The sequence below is a fragment of the Watersipora subatra genome, chromosome 11, assembly GCF_963576615.1.
Source record: "Watersipora subatra chromosome 11, tzWatSuba1.1, whole genome shotgun sequence".
Taxonomy (NCBI): Eukaryota; Metazoa; Bryozoa; class Gymnolaemata; order Cheilostomatida; family Watersiporidae; genus Watersipora; species Watersipora subatra.
In genome coordinates, this window is record NC_088718.1 from 16,522,556 (window position 1) to 16,543,465 (window position 20,910).

Here is a 20,910-nt window from a genome sequence, read left to right on the forward strand (position 1 = left end):
GCACCTTTGCAGCATGGCATTTAATACTCAACAGCGACCATTAAAAAACACAACGAATAAACACTATGCATTCTATGAACCATTTGGTGCATTAAATACTTTTAATAAAAATCTTTTACCTTAAATAACATTAATTAATTTCTCACAACACAATGATTTGTCTAACGATAAAAGGTCAAGCGAGGAATGAGTGTATAGTATATATGCCTACTGCTTCTATTTAATCATTTAAAATTGGCCTGTTTGTTTTTATTATAATTCATTAAGAACACAACTCCGATATAGCCGGTAGTGAAACATTGGAGAATTAATGAGAAATTTACATCTAAGTTGCTCTCTGTTACTAGGCATGTCTTCAGTCGTCGAGGTTCCCTTATGACTTCAATCAGACATGTCTATGCAAAATCACAGAGATAATGTTCATGTAATAATACTTTTAAAGACATGCACAAATGTCTGCTTGCAATAAGCTAAGCAGACGTCATACTCAACCGAAGAGTTATCTTTAAGGCTAATTAATTGGAGACATCTCCCTCACCTGAAACTCTGCCATGTCAGGGTGATGTAGATATTTACTGGTTGAGTCATTGTGTGTCTCGTCCAATAGGAACTTGACTTCACTAGCCTTTGCATCTTCAGCATTTTGTATGAGCTCCTGCAAAGCATATATTAATATATAGAAGCCACTCCTACAATGTAAATAATCCTTCAGGGAATGTTTACATTGTAGGGATTTACATTATATGAACAGTAAATATATCTAAGTGGCTAATCTGTTTGAAGATCCAAACTCAACACTTCAGCCCTTAGAAAAGGTAAAAAATTAGACTCATCTTTTTAATTTATTGGCTGTTTTGTAACTGCAGTATTATTAGTTTGTATCGACCACTTTTCTCCTTTTCCTTATCACTTTCACTCGGGTAATGGTCCATGGTTGCGGTCATTTTACAATCAGATAAGGAGAGTGCACACATACACCGTCAATTTACAACGATTTGTTCATTTTTTTCTAGACAGCAAGGTCTATTCTGCAAAGGTAAAATAATAAAAAAAAAAAACATTAAATATTAAAAAATATAAAGCAAAACAAAAAATATTTATGATATAATATGAGTGGCATCTATCTATCCATTCGTCTATTCGTCTCCATGTTATAAGGTTAGGGTAAAACTTAACTTTCGACGATACTGTAACCTCTGACACTCCAATAGGTAGACCAAGACCATAACACTTGCATGAATCAATTGTTTTTTGAGTATTTCTAAATAACTGTGCAGCTACTGATTCTCTGCGCTTTCTCGACACAATTGACAATCTCACAAAGCAACATAGACCGTCAAGGTACTAGTATAGAGCTATATGTCATTTTCTCTCTCAAATGTGGCAAGAGATAAAACGATATTTTTAAGGCTAATCACAAGATTCTTGTTATTCAAATCAAATCTGAAAACTAGCACCGACGTCACACTTTACAATATACAGAATTTTTTACAAAGTACGAAGTAAAAACTTTACATCAATTCCTTATGTTATGTGGAATTTATGTTATAGCAGCATTTACTGTACATACTACCAGCCCGAAGTAAGTTATAGTAGCATCTACTGTACATACTACCAACCTAAAGCTTAAGATGACGACAAAGCCTAAACATTAACTAGCAAACTTATTAAAATAAATACAACTTTAGTTTGTAATAAAAATATGTTATATTTTAATTAATTCCATTTTAGTACATTTTAATAAGATTCAACACAAAAGGTCATCTTAATGTCTTTCAAGATACCAGCCATAACTTTACAAGAAACCTTTAAATAGCGCAATCATCAATGGTTTAACTTGTGTATACACACACGTACATTTTATATACATGTACACTTTAAGTGGCGAAATCGTATATGGTTTAACTTGTGTATACACACACATACATTTTATATACATGTACGCTTTAAATAGCGCAATCATCAATGGTTTAACTTGTGTATACACACAAATTCATTTTATATACATGTACACTTTAAATAGCGCAATCATCAATGGTTTAACTTGTGTATACACACACATACATTTTATATACATGTACACTTTAAATAGCGCAATCATCAATGGTTTAACTTGTGTATACACACACGTACATTTTATATACATGTACACTTTAAATAGCGCAATCATCAATGGTTTAACTTGTGTATACACACAAATTCATTTTATATACATGTACACTTTAAATAGCGCAATCGTCAATGGTTTAACTTGTGTATACACCCGCATACATTTTATATATATGTACACTTCGAGGCAAAGCGGATATTTCCTAAATAGAAAGTTGTTTTTGATGATTTATTTTCAATTTATGTATTGTCACCTGATCAATGGTGTTAATATATATTTCCTCGTCTTACCATTCCTAAAGTAGAAAAGGATATTCTTCTTACAGAAATCTATACTAAGACTTGTGTACTACCAATCATGCGTTCCAGCTCGCCACACTTCCACCAATCATATCACAATATTTCAACATAATGCCTCACCCCAAACTTGCTTTATACACATATACGCGTACAGATAGATGCACATATGTATTATACATATACATAACAATTTACATAACGCTCAGTGTTTGCTTTTGAGCACCCTATGTCTAGTTCTGGCGATTAAAGTCTAGCAATGAAAATCTGTATGACAGAGGATGTGATCTCAGAACCTCCCGTTCATGCGTCAACAAGCTATATAATATATATATAATATGTATATAATATATCTACTATATAAACGGCAATTGTTATCTGTCTGCGTGTTTGATTGAATGTCCACCTTATAAAGTACTGTACTTTTCGGACTATTACCCGCTACTAGGTATCTAGGGCGCATTAACGGGAATCTCTGGTTAGTACACACCTTTATACATAACCTATTCATCGTTTTTGCACAAAAACACGTTATCTCCGGTTAGTGCGCGCCTCTTTATGGTACTCAACGACACTGGTGCGTTTGAAACAGCAAAATTGCTGCCGTGTTAAAAAGCACCGTCCTGAGTTCTGCGGCCTATACAAAGGTACCTGTACAGCTATACAAATGTACTAATCATTAAAGAAAATAATGAATAGTGATTTACTTGCGATTAATATTTACTGCCAACGTGTACCGAGAAGGTCACGCGAACGTTTGTTTCTTGCGACAGGAAAAACGCAGTTCTCACCTACTAAATTTCTACATAAAAAAGGTAAGTACTTTTTATTTAATGTTGTATTGTCTATGAATTGCCACACCTCCACTACATAACCCTTTCACTTGCGTCCATGTACAAATTTAGCTATCGGCCTACTGCCAGCCATTTTGCCGATATTACTTAATATGTATACAATATCTTTTCAATTTCAAACTCAACATCTAGAACGTTTGTTTTGTTGATATATTTCATTTTGCCAACATGTTAACAAGCACTGTGATACAAAAAACTCGTTGTATCTATACTTTGTGCATTGATAAAGCGATGGGAAGCTACAAAGTAAAACGATCCTCTACAATGTTCCTTATTCTTACAAAACCATTACTTTCATCGCCATCAGAGTCAGTGTTGATATTGCTTTTTAATTATCTGTGTAATCACAAAAATCTGAATCGGCTATAATGTCATCAACATAAGTAGTTATTTGTTTTCTAATTCGGACACCTCTGATGAACTCACACAAAAATGTTCATTTTAAGTTGGAAATCTTCAAACAAAGATTAAAATATTAAACTTTAGGCTAATTTTATAGAGAAGTCTTAGGACAACACTGTCACTACCATAAAAGTCCTAAAGATCATTGGTCATGTTATCAACGAGTAATAAAATTCAGTTACTAGCAATTGCTGGGAAAGTCGCAAAAATGTGTCTACGGCGGTTGACCATAGAAAACGCATGAGTCTACTTCGGTGAAAGGCTTGAAAACGTTGGATTTGCCACTGTTCGTGATAGTAAACATGTTCATTTCCTTCTTAGTTACTTTTGTTTTTTTTTCAGCTACGAGTACTACAGAACAACAGCTACTACAGAACTTGCACAGGTACAGCTACTCTGTTTTACCTACTACATTTCTACATCGAAAAGGTTAGTACGTTTTATTCAATGTTGTATTGCCTATGAATCACCACACCTCAACTACTTAATAACGTTGGATTTACCACTGTTTGTTATAGTTGGACAAGTTCATTTCCTTATACAGCTGAGTTACTAATTTTTTTCCAGCTACGAGTAGGCCTTCTGTAACTTACTACCACAGAACTTGCAAGAGCACTCCGAGGGTTGCGATGGGCGATGGTGAAAAGAAAGAGAGCAGCTGGGTTCGACTTACTGTCGCCCTGCTTTAGCCATGACCAGCTGTACGTCGCCTGCTAAAAAGTAGGCAAAAGCCGAAAACTGTTTGTTCATACACCCGACAGAAAACCAAAAGATGTTGTCTATCCGCAAGTGTTGCGTTGAACTAACATTGTGCTATTGTTATGTCATGCTATGTTCTTCATGTTCTGCCATACCACATGCAGCATTTTTTAACGTATTTTTCAGTATATAAATATTTTCACGCATTCGTTATCCTTATTGCATCTCATAAAAACGCTATCATGTTGGCGTTATGTTTTATAATTGTGTTTTATTATTATCAAGTAAAACCATGAAATGGTACAAAAAACTATTTTTTCATTTATTACATATTTGTGTGTACAATGCAGCCATAGTTTATAGAATCCATAGCGGTTGTAAAATAACTGACTTAGAGTTTCGACAAAAATTAATTGAACAAATATTTGAATACACTGGATCTTGCCGCAAAAACACTGTTCCCCACGCTTCAACTTCTTCCGCTCATCGATTAGTGCTAAATAGTCCAGGAAAATGTAAACGAGCTAAATATAGAATTTGTAGGCGCTGCCCAAAGCGAGCTGATGACAACACCCGTAAGCGAGACGAAACTAGATTTAAATGCCAAGCATGTGGAGTACCTTTGTGCAAACTATGTTTTGATCCTTACCATGCTAGATAAATTTCCAAATTGTATTTAAAATAATTTAGTTTATGCAAATGTTTCGTTGTGTTGATAGTTAGCTGTTGCTAGCTATTGTACATACATTTGCTGAAATGTCATGATATAGAAATAAAAACGACTGGATCGTGAAAATGTTTTTAATGTAATAGCCATCGATATTCTAATGCGCATTAATTGCAAGTACCGTTTCCATGATTCGCAAGCACGATGGATTCGATAAAGTTTTGCGAATCGCAAAACTCGCTTAGCTTGCAGATTTATGCCGTTTCTATGACGCGGATAACTTGCGGATTGGCTCCAATTTGCGAATTATGCGCGTCATGGAAACGCAGTGACTGTATGTAGATATACAGTGAAACACGGATAACTCAAACATAAAGGGACCGCGCAAAAGTGTTCGAGTTATTAGAGTGTTCGAGTTATCAGGACAGTCATAAGTGCACGTATTTATCAGTAGATACATGTACATATACAAACTATATATCAATCAAAAGCATAGATTGCTTGTTGTAAGTTAAAGGGTCTCTCGTGTGAAGTTTTAAATATTTTTAATCAGAAAGTATAGATATTTTTTTATCATTTGAGATTTGTTTGTTGCTTTAGGTGATGTGACTGCCAGAACGTTCTCAGATTAAAATTGGCAAAACTTGATCGCGGTTAAAACGCTCAGAAAAAATACATACGTATTTTTCTATCGAGTGTTTTAACCAAGATCAATTTTGCAGTAAGTCAGTTATTACAAAACTGCTTTACTATTAAAAACCTATTATCAATTTTGCCGATATTACTTTAAAGTTATCCCAATTTTACCGCGCTTTTCTTGCATTCGGAGGGCTTATCGCTAAGCGGATGTTTGGTAAAATTTGATTTTTGCAAACCATTAGAAAAGTCGTTAATAAAAATATTTGCCCATGTTGGTAATAACAAGGCCTAAGAACTACTAAAAGTCGATGCTTATCTCTATGGCTTGGAATAAAGTGATATTCTAAAGCGATAGTAACAACCGTCTCGGTAGCCGTTTGGCAAAAAACTGTTCGAGTTAACGGAGTTTTGGTCGAGTTATCTAAAGCCATTTATCATTGCATGGGAACGGACCAAGCAAAGCCATTCGAGTTAACCATGTGTTCGATATATCCGAGGGCGATTTATCCGACTTTCACTGTATATAAGGCTAAATTCTAGAACTGCTAGAATTCATATTTTCTAATTGTGTCTACATTCACAAGTATGTATATACATGTACTAGCTGTGCCACCCGGCGTTGCCCGTGTAATAGAAGAGTCTTTGGACAGAAAATTGATTTGTACCTAACATATAACAACATTTGCCATTATAACTTTCTAAGTACATATCATTCATAAGAGAAGTGTGTCATGTAGTTGAAATAAATTAGGAGAAAAATAAAAACAACTGTAAAGGTTTTAAAACTTTGTCAAACAACTGTACCTTTCAAGCTAGTAGCCTGGCATATTGCCAATGGCAAACTCAAATAAGCTAGTTAATAAGGTCAGGCTTACCATTCTGCATTGTTGTCTGCATTGTTGTCCAGCTCAGCTGTTCTAATAATAGCTATAGCTGGATTTCCAACAGACAGATATACGGACTTTGAGAAATATATACAATGAAACTCGGCTAACTCGACCTTCACGGGACTGAGAGAAAGTGTTTGAGTTATCAGAGCGTTCAAGTTATGAGAACACTGTCACAAGTGCATGTATTATTGTATTTATCAGTACTTATACAGACTATATATAAATCAAAAGCATTGATTACTTGTTGCAAGTCAAGGGACCTCTCATGTAATGTTTTAACAATTTTCATCAGAAAGTATAAATATTTTCCTTTTATTACTTGAGATTCGTTTGTTCGTTTTAGTAGTAGAGCAGGAGGGCATCAAAAAGCTGTCAAAAAAAGTGATTTATTCCTTTTGAAGGTGGGCTATGTGGTAAGAGTGGTACCTATATCAGAATTTCGAGCTGATTTCAAATATCTGGTTTCTACACCTCTCAGATTGTTCATTTTTGAGCAATATAATTAATATATTATTTTAATTAAACAAATGTCTGTAATGTTTTATGTGCTTTTGCCAACAAAGTGAAAATGAAAATGGCATATAAATACTAAATAATTAGCAATAACCTAAGTTGAAATCAATTCTAATAACACTAAAATATTTATTATTCAAATATTAGAATAATATTACAAGTGTATTATATAATATTATGTATTTTCAGTTTTGTTGATATTGTAGCAGCGTTACAGTTTGTCCTTGCTATTCCACAACTCCTATATCATTACAGATCTACAAAATAAAATGAAAAGTATTTTTAGAGACTAAGACTATGTATATATAATATTTTAGTATACATATATTCATCATTAATGCTTATTATGTTGAACCGTGTACTTTATTATGCAAGTGAAATCGCAATTAGTCAGTCTTTTATACGGTATGACACATGTATTCTAATCAAACATGAAGCACACCTTTGGTTAAAATACCTCTCGAATAATAACCTTCTAATTCGCAGTCATCTGAGTCTTCTGCATTACTACTTTTATCTCCATCTTTATTTCTATTGCTGCTGCATCTGCACATGTCCGTACACTTGAGATCTGTGTTGTTGCACTGAAAGCGACAAGACTGGCATCCAGTTTTGCATCGACAAAACGTGTCCATGAACACATCAGGAGGTGCTGGTTGTTCTGTCATCCATATAGCTTTAAGCTTTCCACCTTCCATAAACCATCCATGTTGCTGGGGGGATGGGGCATTGATGATGATTTGCTTGGCTCTTCTCCAAATCGTGGCCTGGTAAGCAGTCCTAGGTATATGGAGATTTAACTCATCTAGTATGGGTGGTAGGTTTGATTGTGATGTGCAAGACGGTGAGCAGAAGATCTTATTCCGTGCTTCATTGATGTGATTTGTCTCCTCACCATATAATCTGCATATGAATGTCTCAATAGGTTCTCATATTGCACCATCAACTTCAAATCTGTTCCCAATGATTTCAGTGTGTTACAGAATTCAGGATTGTTCTTTAGCAGCTTGAAGAAAGTTATCTTCCCTTTGGAATAGAATGCGCTTACACTGTCGGATCCACTTAGAGCATGGAGCCCGAACTGTGCTTTGCATTGTTCAGTTGTGAAGACGATAGACAGACAGCCTATGATTACATATCTCAACTGCTTCTTCTTACCACAGCAGTAAATGAGTTTCTGTGATAGCAGCTCATCCACTAGAGATATACAGCTTAGGAAAACAGCTGTGTCCTGGCACTTGATTAGAACTTTTGAGCTGGGTTTGTCTTCCATTATCTTTGCGATAAGTGTAACATGCTCGTATCTGCCTCCTCGTGGTCTGATGTCAAATTATCTATTTGGCTTACAGCGATTGATTCATCAAGGTCATAGCTGATCATGTGGCATTCTTGAGAAAAAGCTGTTACAAGTTTCTGCTTCACAGTTGACTTGCTTCATGTATCCTTCAAAAATTTCACTAGGGCAGTCTTGTTTGAGCCATCTGCTAAAAATTCAAACCATTTTGGCAATGATTAGTTCGGACTAAACACAGCAACCTTCTGCCTTCCTCTCACACTTCTATGACTTCTCTCACCTCCCTTAATGCTGATATCAAGGTATGTGTCGCAAACAAAATCCACGCCACATGTGTGATACAAGCTTCCAATACTAACTATTCGTTGCAAACGCTGGAGGAGTGTCAGGGTCTGACTTTTGGCTATAGCATCAACCACAACCGCGTCAAAGACTGGTAGCTGATCCTGGTTAACATAAATTGATGGTTGATCAGCAACATCTTTCTCAACAGCAGCCATCAGAGCCAACTTAGCAGTCTTCAATATAGCGCCATCACAGTTAGCCAGGGACCAGCTGATATGTTGCCAAGAGAGAATGATAACACTTTTCTCAAATCCAAGTTACGCTGTTGGCTGATCACTACCAAATTCTCAAACAATCTGTGCGAACACTCTAGGACTTTTTATTTTGATTTCTTAGCTGATGGTAATGTGGTGAAGGTTTTGAGCTTGTTTGACTTGATAGATGCATTGAAATCAATCTCTTCAGTGCTTAATCTCTTCTGAACAAATTTTGAAAGCTGTTTCTCTCCTATCACATTTGCCATTTCAAGATCCTAGCTACTTCACTTCAATAGAGGCTTTTGCGCCACTGGTAATATGTACTAGCTTGTTGGTTTGAAATGCAAACGGATTTATTCTTGCTGTTATGAGTCTTTCATGACTTCCCTCATTTCCTCATCAGCTTTCCATGCCTTTTCACGCATCTCATAACTTGCTGCATCCAAATCACTAAGCACTGGCATCTTCTTCATGTCTGTATGTACAGCTGTTCGTTCCGGGTGAGATGGAGTCCAGCGTTGAGAGGCCAATGACTTCCTGGTAAACTCTATGATTCCACCGTGAGACTTTGAGTCTCTTTTAACTGTTTGCTCAATAGATTGATCACAAGCGATAGAGCGGAATGGACAGTGATGTCGTGATTGATAAGTAAAATACCCCTTCTTCATAAGAGCCTCATACGCCTTGATCTGCGATACTTTCAGATTAGTCATCTCTGCAAAGTACAGCGTGCCATATCTAGCATAGTTTGTGTGGTCATATGCAAAAAACCAAGGAAGGATCATACATGTAATTTATCTATAAATTTATGTCCAAATTGTAGCTATAACACGTCATGTAAACTGCAAAGAGCTAGTTTTGCTGCTCACAAAATGTGCAGACAAACATGAAAATGTTTTCTTTTTCTCCCACCAAAGTACCATTATCATGGAGTAATCATCATGAATTTGTAAAGTAATAGATATCTAGCTTCACCTCTTTTGCTGTATCACATTCTTCTGTCTCTTCTCGTGTCTTTTCTCAGCTCTTTCCATAAAAAGTTTGTTACAATTCTTTTTATAACAGGCATAATGACATAACGAGTCTGAACTCTCATCAAAGTTCTCAATGCTTGGCACTTTTTGAGTAATTTCACATTGAATGCTCTCTTCTTCCAATATCAACCATCTGTTTGAATACTGTTTAGCTGCCTCATATTGAATTCATATTCATTCACAGACTGATCAAGACAGTGAAACAAGCAGTCTTGCTGCATCCTTGGCATGAGTTAAGAAGTGCTGAAAGTTGACTCACCTAATCTCAAATACATGTAAAAGCATTTACTAACTTTCGAGATTATAAAATAGTTTTCTTTGTCTGATATGTAAGGTTTTCCAAGCAAACTTGGAGTTGTCCCCTCCCATTTCGAAAGTGCTTTCTAGCTCAGAAATGTGCAAACACATAGGTGTAGAAACATTATAATTGAATTCAGCATAAATTTCTGACTATGAAACATCTTTGTTTGAGTAGCCCACCCTCGGAAGGAATAAGCTGAAAGATAAGTTTATGTTCCTGCTCTACTAATATGTATGAATACATATACCCTAGGACACTTATATTTCGCTAGTATTTAGTTTCGTGAGTAGCACACAGAGTAAAATTTCGCTGCAACTTAATTTCGCAGCTCTGATGAGTGCGAAAATATAGTGATGTGAACATAAATACAGTGGAACAAACAAATTAGATTCCTCAGGTCCGGTCCTCTAGTAAAAACAGTTTTTATATTTGCGACTAGTTTGTATTTGTAACCCGCAGGTATAAATGTATGGCAGAAATCGATAATTCAACGTGATCGCTTGTTGCCATTTGTTTCTTGGACTATCAATGACGTCTCGGTCCTTTCCGTCGTGGCCGATATGGTACCAATATTAGATCTCAAGTATTTATAGCAAGCGATGGCCATGGCACGTTTTGAGTTCACAATATTTCAAATTTAAAAAAAATCAAATACAGTACATGTCTCATAAAAAAGAAAATAGATAACAACCAACATCACAACCAGAACTGTATAACATGGTTGGACCTGGTGAGGGTTGTTATCGTTTTTGGTTGGCAGTAAAATTCATCACTACAATAAGTATTATTTAATTGTATGACTTCACCTACCAGACTTTCATCCTCATCAGTTACAAATTCGGTGACTAAACTGATATCATCATCTTCTTCGTTTGTCTTGGCTTTTCCAAAAAAACTTGTTATCTTAATTTGCTTTGCCATGCTGCTCATTCGGTGTATTAACGAATTTACTAGAAATTTCCCAATGAGCTCAATCACACACAAAATTATCTGCATTTCTAATATCACGATTTTGTTGTGGATATCAATGAACTACAGGGCCGTATTCCCTTGGACAGCTGGCCGGCTAAGACGCCCAACTTTTTAGGAATTTCATAGTCCAACGGCTATAGAAACGTTTTTATCGCTGTAGAATATCACTTTATTCGAAGCCATAGATACAAACATCAACTTTTAGTAGTTCTTAGGCGTCATTATTATCTTCATCAGCGGCAAAATATTCTTGTTAACGACTTTTATAAAGGTTTGCAAAATATCAAGTTTTAGCAAACATCTGCTTGCCCATATCCTACTTAATGAACTTGAAATAAAATCGGCAAAAATGATCTTTGTTAAAACGCTTAAAAGAAAAAGATGTCTTCTTTCTGAGCTTTTTAACTGCATACAAGTTTTGCCTGTTTTAATTTTAAAACGTTTTGTCAGTCACATCAGCTAAAACAAAGCAAATCTCAAAAAGTAGAAAAATGTTGATACTTGCCAATAAAATTTTTTAAAACTTCACGTGAGAGGCCCGGCTGAGGCCCTACATAAGAGAAACCTGTTGGGAGCTTACAGCACCCCCCCCCCTCCTTCTCCACACCCCAGATGTTCATAACTAGTCGTCTAACATTAGCCCCCCAACTTGCAACCAGTGAATACAGGCCTGTGTAGAACATAGCTATTTAATTTCGAATTTTCGCTAGTTCATTATGATAGTTTAGTTTCGCGCATGAATTTTTCGCGTGATGATGACTCCGCGAAAACGCGAAAGTTAGATGCCGCGAATACTTAAGTGTCCTAGGGTATATGGGTCTATCCATAAATAAATGGATTTTTTGGCAAAATTTCAAAACAGTTATTTCATTAAAATAATGCTTCACATATGAAGTATGCATACTAAGCCTTAAAATAGAAAATAATTGTGGGGGTAGTGCTCCTCTATCATGTTTGAATAGTTTGCTAAAGTTAGTGTATTTGCACAAAATACTTTATAACCATAATGGCAAGATAGAGATGCTTGTACAGGGTATACATATTACTCTGAACACAAATATCTAATTGTAATGGATTTCACAATGGCTTTGCTACCCGTTAATGCATAAATTGGTATTGCGTGCACTGATCTATTGGTGTGGAGCTCTTTTATCAGCTGGCCTGTTTTGAGTAACAATGGTGACAGGAAACATCAATAAGTTTCTACTACACTTGTATTATTAGTTCAAAATTAGTAGTAATTTGTTTTCAACGCTAACTTTATACGCTGTACCTTTAACTAATTTCAGTTTTGTTCAAAGTTGCACATATTTCCGAAATTTGCGTCACCGCTGTTACACTGTCACCATTGTTACACCCCTCAACTCATATGATTATAGGATTAATTTGAGTGAATTTCACATTTAACAGGAATTTGTGGTGTTGTTGATGTTCTCATGTATAAGTTACTCATTATATTGTAAATTTAAGCCATTGTGAGAACTGTAACAATATTCTTTTAGCAAGCTAGCAAACGGTTGCTACCTTACAAATGTATTACTAAGACTTGCGACTCCGATACTGAGAATGGTTTAAAATTTAATCAATTCTACTCATGGGAGTACCTTGTAACAAGTGCTTGAAACAGAATATTGTTAGGTGGAAAGTCTGCTAGTCATTTCTGCTTTCAACATGGGTAAGACAACGTCAGCAGAGCAGATGCGTAAATATCGTAACAAAATATGTCAATGTTTAAAACAATAGACTCAATATTTGACTGCCCAAGCTAGTCAGAATCAAAAGAGTAGAACAAAAATAAGAGCTCAACTTACAGAAGATCAATTGGAGAAAACTCGAGAAAAAGCAAGAATTAGAGTTCAACAATACATATATCGCAAAAACCTTTTGAAAGTAAAATTACCAGGTATGTACATTCATTTTTTTCCTTCAGAAAACTTAATGCTTTAATACATCTGCGTACATTATGGATGTTTTAAGTTAATGTTTCAAGTATTTGTAAAAAGAAATGTTATTAAAGTTTAAATTCATTTCTTGTAGCAACCACTTCCCAATTTGGCAACCCACAATCTGAAGATGAGGCTGTAAAAAGATTGATCGAGCACTTCTAAACAGCCCAAGCAAAGGTCGCCAGACTGTCCATAAACTAGCAATGACAGTTGAACTATCATTGTCCGAAAATGGCATTAGAGATGAGAAAAGATAAAACAAAACAAAGAAATAGAAAAATAAATGTATGCCATTGCAAAGTTTTAACTTTTTACTTTTACTTTTGATCCTGATGACCATGCAATTAGTGATCCAGAAAGTGAGTGCAATTCCAAACCCATCAAACAACTAGCAAGCACATTGAAAGAAGGTGATTTTGTGCTAACATTGCTGCCTGGAAAAAACTTCTAGGCATTATGTAGGAGTGGTAAGAAGTGTAGATGCCCTTGAAGCTGAAGTGCAGTTTTTTTTTAAAAGAGTGAGGCCAAAAAACACTTTTGTTGTTAGTACAAAAATATGGCAAGGGTAGAATTTCATCACATAGCCAAGTCACTGTCTTGTGCTACTCTCTCTCTAAAAGAGATCAGTACTGTTTTACAGAAGATTTAGAGCAGGCAGAATGATCTAAAACATTTTGTTAGTACATTCTCCCAATTATATGATCAATAATCATTTTTTCATCTTACGTTATTTAAGCTTAATCATGTTTGTCATGTATTATTACTATAATATTATTATATTTTATACTTGAAAACCAATAAAAAACATTTCAAGTTAAGGCTTGTCTATATATATTGTAATCATTAGCTTTAATACCATTATTGATCTCATTGCAGTGAACTTAAATACTGTTAAGTTTACAGAATATAAGAAGCGTAACGATGGTGACAATTGGATGTAACAGCGGTGACACGTTTACAAGCATGTAGTTCACCACTACCATCTAATATCTGTATAAATTTTAGTGCATATGTCAGCAAGCTTCTTTCAAATAAGACAAATAAGTTTTTATAATTGTGCTTCCCACCAAATCAGAGAGTTTTAAGGATAAGCAACTAGCTCTTCAAAATGCATATTTCTCTGATGTAACGCGAGTGACACACTAACTAACAGATTTCTCAGTAAAAATTAACTTTAGTGTTACATATTAAACAACATTCGAAAGAGCTTGTTGAGCTCTATAAGAATATCTGATTTAAAATCATCTTAAATGCAATACCAATATTTTATAAATAAATTTCTGCTCTAATTGTAACAATGGTGATTATGGATAGACCCATATACATACATATGAATGTAGACACAATTAGAAAATATGAATCCTAGCAGTACTAGAAGTTAGCATTACTAACAACTACCCAATATAAGCGTTACCATAGATGTTATAACAATAGCACAACTAGGAACTAGCACTAAAACAACTGTGAAAATAATAGCCTTGTTACTAATTAGCAAATAACAACCCTATAATTGCTGGCAACAGTAGATGTACTAGCAACTGGCAAATGCTAGTTGCAGCCAATAACTTGCTAGCCAGCTATGAATAAGGAATATTCACCTTTGTTTACTAACAATAGTAATAGATAATACAGTCGACACAACTAACGCAATCACTTCTACCAGTGAATTCCCCGACAGATAGCGTAACATTAGAGCAAATGTTTGACTGAAAATCCACAGTAATGTCTAACATACGACATTGGTTGTTTTCAGAAGGCTACAGTTTAGTAAATCTGTACATAAGTATGAAGTTTTCTCCGCGTTTTAATCGTCATGAAGTTTTGTCCATTTCAATCTGGAAAGATCTTGGCAGTCATATCACTTCAAACATCAAAAGCAAATGATAGAAAAATGCCGATACTTTCTGATCCCACGACCAAACACGAGCGGAGCGAATGTTTGAGAGTTTTATGATAAATGCATGTGCACACAACTAACGAAAATTATTCATCAACAACGTCGCAAACCCTTGTATCGAAATCTTATCAACAAATTTAATCATTTTTCAATAGAGTCGTTTAAGTATAATAACGATACAAAACACATAAAAACATATTTAAATATGTTACCAAGTCTTTGTAAATTGTCGACAATATCGTAAAACTTACACATCTGATCGGATTATACACAAATAGACAGATTAAATTGCTGAAAATCGTTATTAAAACTTGCCAAGCTTTACTTTTATCAAAACTAAGATCAGCAAACGAAACGCCGAGCGACAGAGAATACACTCAGAATAGAACCATTAAGTCGTGCGCATTTCACGAAAAAATAACGTGAACATTTCGCCAGTCTATATCATTGTCGAATTGCCGAAGGTTTCTGTAATTAATGTAGAAGTACTGAAATATAATCGTTTCTTTTTTGCCGATTTCAAAGTAACCGACATTTTTGTAACCTTTGAGTACTTTGGTATTCTAACTGATGTCTAAAGCAGTGAAAGTAAAGGAAATGACGATAATATTTTTTTCTAACGACTCTTATGAGATTATTATAATATTTAATTATAAGTTTGGATGACTATTAAAGTGTTAAAGTCATACTAACAACATCTATGATGGGCAATATGTTACTGTTATTATTTTTTCTAACTAGTTTTGTTAAATAGATTTTCTAAAAATCTATATAAATATCACAACTTCTTGATATTGTTAACTATGACGTTTTGAAATGTAAACAAAATTGTGGATTGGTTTTCTATTATTACTGTATTACTATATTAATAATATTGGTTATTCTAATAATATCAGTGCATTTTACTTCTAATATTGCATTTCTCCTATTGCAGGGTAGAGATATAAACATACCATCTTTTCCTTTCATTATTGCTGTTTGTTGTACATAATAACACCCACACCCAGTACATTACAGCTACCATTGCAGTTATCCTATTGCACTGCAGTGCCATTTACCTGCTAATATTGCATTTATCAACCATCAGTACCCATTATTTTTTCCAATATCACTTTGGCCGTGGGTCATATGACAGAGGAATTTCTAGTCTAATATACTTAAATTTTGAAGAAAAAAAACAATGCATTTGTTGTGATGCTGTTTATAATTACCAAGACATTCATTCAAATTTTTATGATCTGGAAAACAACTTCATTGAAAAAGGTGTATCATAAAGAACATATAGAGAATATTTGCCCAAACAAATTAGTTTTAAAATACGAAAAATATATCCCAATGGAACAACTTTGTATATTGAGGTTTACCGTCTAGATAGCCACTTATAGTAAACATCCCTAAAGGCTAGTAGTAATACTAGCCCCCTCTAAGTACCTTGAGTATTTGCCCATCATCCTGATATTGATCTAAGATGCTTCTTAGTTGCTGAATGAGTGATGGCTGCACCAGATCAAATCTCCCTGCAACAGGAAGTCAATAGTACATCAGTGGATCTTGGTAAACAACTGGTGGATAGTTGGTGATGAGACCGATGGCATGTTTTAGCCTAATATCCAACCGGTATAATGGAGAACAGGATGATCAACCCAAAATTGTTTGCTTCATGTCTTCATGGCTTAAAAAATTCTTAAACTATTATGGTCAAAGTTGCTCAGATGAATGTTTTTTAACTAAATGTTTTATATCAATGTTGCTCAGGTTTATAAGAACATGTCGCACTATCATTCAGGTTTATAAGAACATGTCGCACCATCATTCAGGTTTATAAGAACATGTCGCACTATCATTCAGGTTTATAAGAACATGTCGCACTATCATTCAGGTTTATAAGAACATGTCGCACTATCATTCAGGTTTATAAGAACATGTCGCACTATCATTCAGGTTTATAAGAACATGTCGCACTATCATTCAGGTTTATAAGAACATGTCACATTATCATTCAGGTCTATAAGAACATGTCGCACTATCATTCAGGTTTATAAGAACATGTCGCACTATCATTCAGGTTTATAAGAACATGTCACATTATCATTCAGGTTTATAAGAACATGTCGCATTATCATTCACATCAAGGAAAAGAGTGTAGAGACAAAATGGAAAAGTCATGGCAAAACAAAAGCTCAACATTGTGGCTTGTGTCATAAATTAGCAGTGACATATGTTCATAAGTAGAGTAAATGGAAACTTCAAATGACAATGACACAAGCCAATCTGTGGTTATGGCATGTGTCAATGAGTACCTACGACACCTGTCAAGCAATGACAACTGCATATTTCAAGCAGTTAGCATGACATTTTCGTATATATGTCAGGCGGCAGCCATGAATCATATCAACTAGTAGCCATAACACCCATCTTAAGCAGCCACATGGCCACCATGACACCCGTCAACAAGTGGTCTTGACATATGTCCAGCAGTGGGAATGAGAAGTTTGTCAGATGATGGTTATGGCACTTGCTAATTACATAGTATAGATACTGTATACCAGAGGGTAAGCTCCAATCTTCACTACTTTTAAAATACATAGTACAAATAAACAACATCGTCCGAGCACAGTCAAGATTTAGCTTCATACAGCAATAGTATGTAGTACATTAAGGTCATTTGCCCTAAACACTATGAATTAGCGTGTTGTACAGAAATTATACATTTGGCACTTAGATATGAAAACAGAAGCTCCCTGAGAAGTCCTTACTGTTGTAAAACAGTTGAATATACATTCAATTTCCTTTTACTAATGCCAAACTATCGCTTACAACGGTCAGAACATTAACTCATCAACACTCGGTACTCCTTACAGACCATCTTTTGTTGGTTAGACATTAAAAGATGACTCCGGGCAGTGTTCAATGTTGTCATGGCGACGCGCGCATGATACCGGTACAGCGCTTAGCAACCATATAACCAGAAGATTGGAATCTGTGACAATTAGCTTATTCACAACTAGCTTAGGAGAAACGACAATGCACGAAAATGTGACATAATTTCAATTGCTCAAAAGAACGATGATGAAATGACTAATATAACATACACGCTTAGAGATTTATATTTCTATTTTCGGTTTCACAACTTTTAAATTACGAGTAGTTAAAATCAAGTAAATAATTTTGTTTGATTTTAATTCTGCTTGGTTTAATAACTCTGCTTGCTTTCCATAAAAATACACATGACTAACATAAGCTAATCAGAATAAAATTAAAATAATTCAAACAATGATTAAACTTCATCTCACATATGTACTTCATCTGCGAGAAGACGAATCTGACTCAAACACTTGTGCCTCTGTTAAATGCGTTTCATACCACCATGATCACGGTCACTCATAATTTTCTTCGGTTCCATAATTGTTTTTAAAATAACCATAAGTATGAATATGATGGTGCATGCGAAAACCTTCATGTGTTATGATAAGATGTTACCAAATGACAATCTAATGAAGCGAATTTCATGCACCGTTGAGTTCATATAATATGAATGCTTTGGATTCCAAACTAATTACGCAGCTCAAATTCGACACTTCACCTTTGAAAGAATGGTCAAACTTTGTCATTGACCGAGTTTTAATGATTTCCAATTCAACAAAGCAAAATCACAATTGTAAGACGTACAGCAAGGCTAGGCTATTAGATATTGAAAGTCGCTTTACATGAACTATGCAAAAGTATATAAACATAAAAGATCTTCAGAGATTTCATTGATCGCCTCACAATAGAAACTTTCTTGTTAATATTTTATTTTTATAATTCAAGTTACACTAGCCACCAAACAAGCATTATCGGGATACTATCCATGTCATGACTTTCATTGTCGTCGCTACCCGATGTTCTAGTATGCATCTTATTATACGTACTAAGGATTGCTATTGGCTTTTGTTCATCTTATTATACGTATTAAGGATTGCTATTGGTCATTGTTCATCTTATCATCTGTATTAGGGATTGCTATTGGTCATTGTTCATCTTAAGCCTGGTTTCCATATGACAGCGCAATGATCGTGCGCGGCTCAGTGATCGTGCGCAATGCATTTCTTGGACCGCGATGCAGTGTTTCCATATGGCGCGTAGGCACCATGCTTACATTGGACGGGGTGGATAATTTCCTTACTTTTTCGTAGGAGAGACATATTTCTTTGGAAAAAACAGCCCTTCGTTGCGAAATTGCGCTGTCATATGAATATCAGACTTACTCTTTAGTAAGGGAGACCGATTTCTTCGGAGCCACAGCCTTTCGTTTGCATTGTGGGATAGGTTGAAAAGGTCTAGCGATGTGTTGTGGGATACATCATCGTGCGCACCCATCGCAAGGATCCATTCTGTTGGATCCTTGCGATCAGCATACGCACGTCGCGCGATCGTCGTGCGCTGACGTTTCCATATCATAGCTGGCCTACGCACGACATCGTGCGCCTTGTTACGTGCCTTGCGCTGTCATATGGAAACCAGGCTTTATTATACGTATTAAAGATTGCTATTGGCTATTGCTCATCTTATTATACGTATTAAAGATTGCTATTGGCCATTTTTCATCTTATTACACGTATTAAAGGTTGCTATTGGCCATTGTTCATCTTATTGTATGTATTAAGGATTGATATTGGCTATTGTTCATCTTATTATACGTATTAGGAATTGCTATTGGCTATTGTTCATCTTATTATACGTATTAAGGATTGCTATTGGCCATTGTTCATCTTATTATATGTATTAAAAATTTCTATTGGCCATTGTTCATCTTATATGTATTAAGGATTGCTATTGGCTATTGTTCATCTAATTATATGTATTAAGGATTGCTACTGGCCATAGTTCATCTTATTATACGTATTAGGGATTGCTATTGGCTATTGTTCATCTTATTATACGTTTTAAGGATTGCTATTGGCTATTGCTCATCTTATTATACGTATTAAGGATTGCTATTGGCTATTGTTCATCTTATTATACGTATTAAGGATTGTTATTGGACATTGTTCATCTTATTATACGTATTAGGGATTGCTATTGGTCATTGTTCATCTTATGCGTATTAAGGATTACTATTGGCTATTGCTCATCTTATTATGCGTATTAAGGATTGCTATTGGTCATTGCTCATCTTATTATACGTATTAAAGATGTGGTTGCATCAAAAAATTCGATTTAATGAAATTAAGACCCATAAAAGGCTAAAACATCAGCTACAATTTGATGCCATTTTTGTCTTTGTAGACCAACCCTGTTTAGAGATATATGCGTTTGAATGAGGCCCTCTTTTGAAAAGCTCACGTTCCAGCGGGTGCTTCTTTCGTGACGTCACAAGCAATATATCTGAAAAGAAACTACGAGCGATAAATATGAGGTCACTCCCTTAGCCAATCATCAGCGCGAAAATTTTATATAGACCGTAATAAATGTTATCACTCGTAAAACGTGTTGTCTGTGATCTCAAATTGAGGGATTTTACTATATTATTAATTCGCATAGACATCGATATTTACTAAATTGATTAACATCGTTACTTCAATGAATTACTCGATCGACACGTTTTATTGGCGAAAAACATACATGTAATTGTAGAATTGCTGTAAAGTTACTGCGAAGGTGACTCCAGGTTTTCTTGGCATCAGGTAGTTAAAGTTCTATGGAAGAAGCTCGGAGAATAGAGGTAAATTCATCTTTTACTTTGAGTCTCCTATAGAGTTCCCTGTTGAGTTTACATTCAGATTATATTTCCGTTTGAGGCTAAAATGTAATTTCCTGCGCGTGCGAGATACGTATGTACAGTAAGTTCTTGACGGCTTCTTTTTAATCTTTA

General features: G+C 35.1%; 1 protein-coding gene across 1 annotated transcript in view; it reads right to left on the minus strand.

The window, feature by feature from the left end:
- The window catches only part of LOC137407861 (sacsin-like), a 218,419-nt gene that overhangs the window by 185,856 nt on the left and 11,653 nt on the right, over nt 1–20,910 (minus strand). The window contains exons 2-3 of the mRNA XM_068094241.1: nt 16,488–16,573; nt 539–655 (exon numbers count right to left, since the gene is read on the minus strand). Coding sequence (XP_067950342.1) covers nt 539–655; nt 16,488–16,573 — 203 coding nt within the window. The remainder of the gene's footprint in view (nt 1–538; nt 656–16,487; nt 16,574–20,910) is intronic.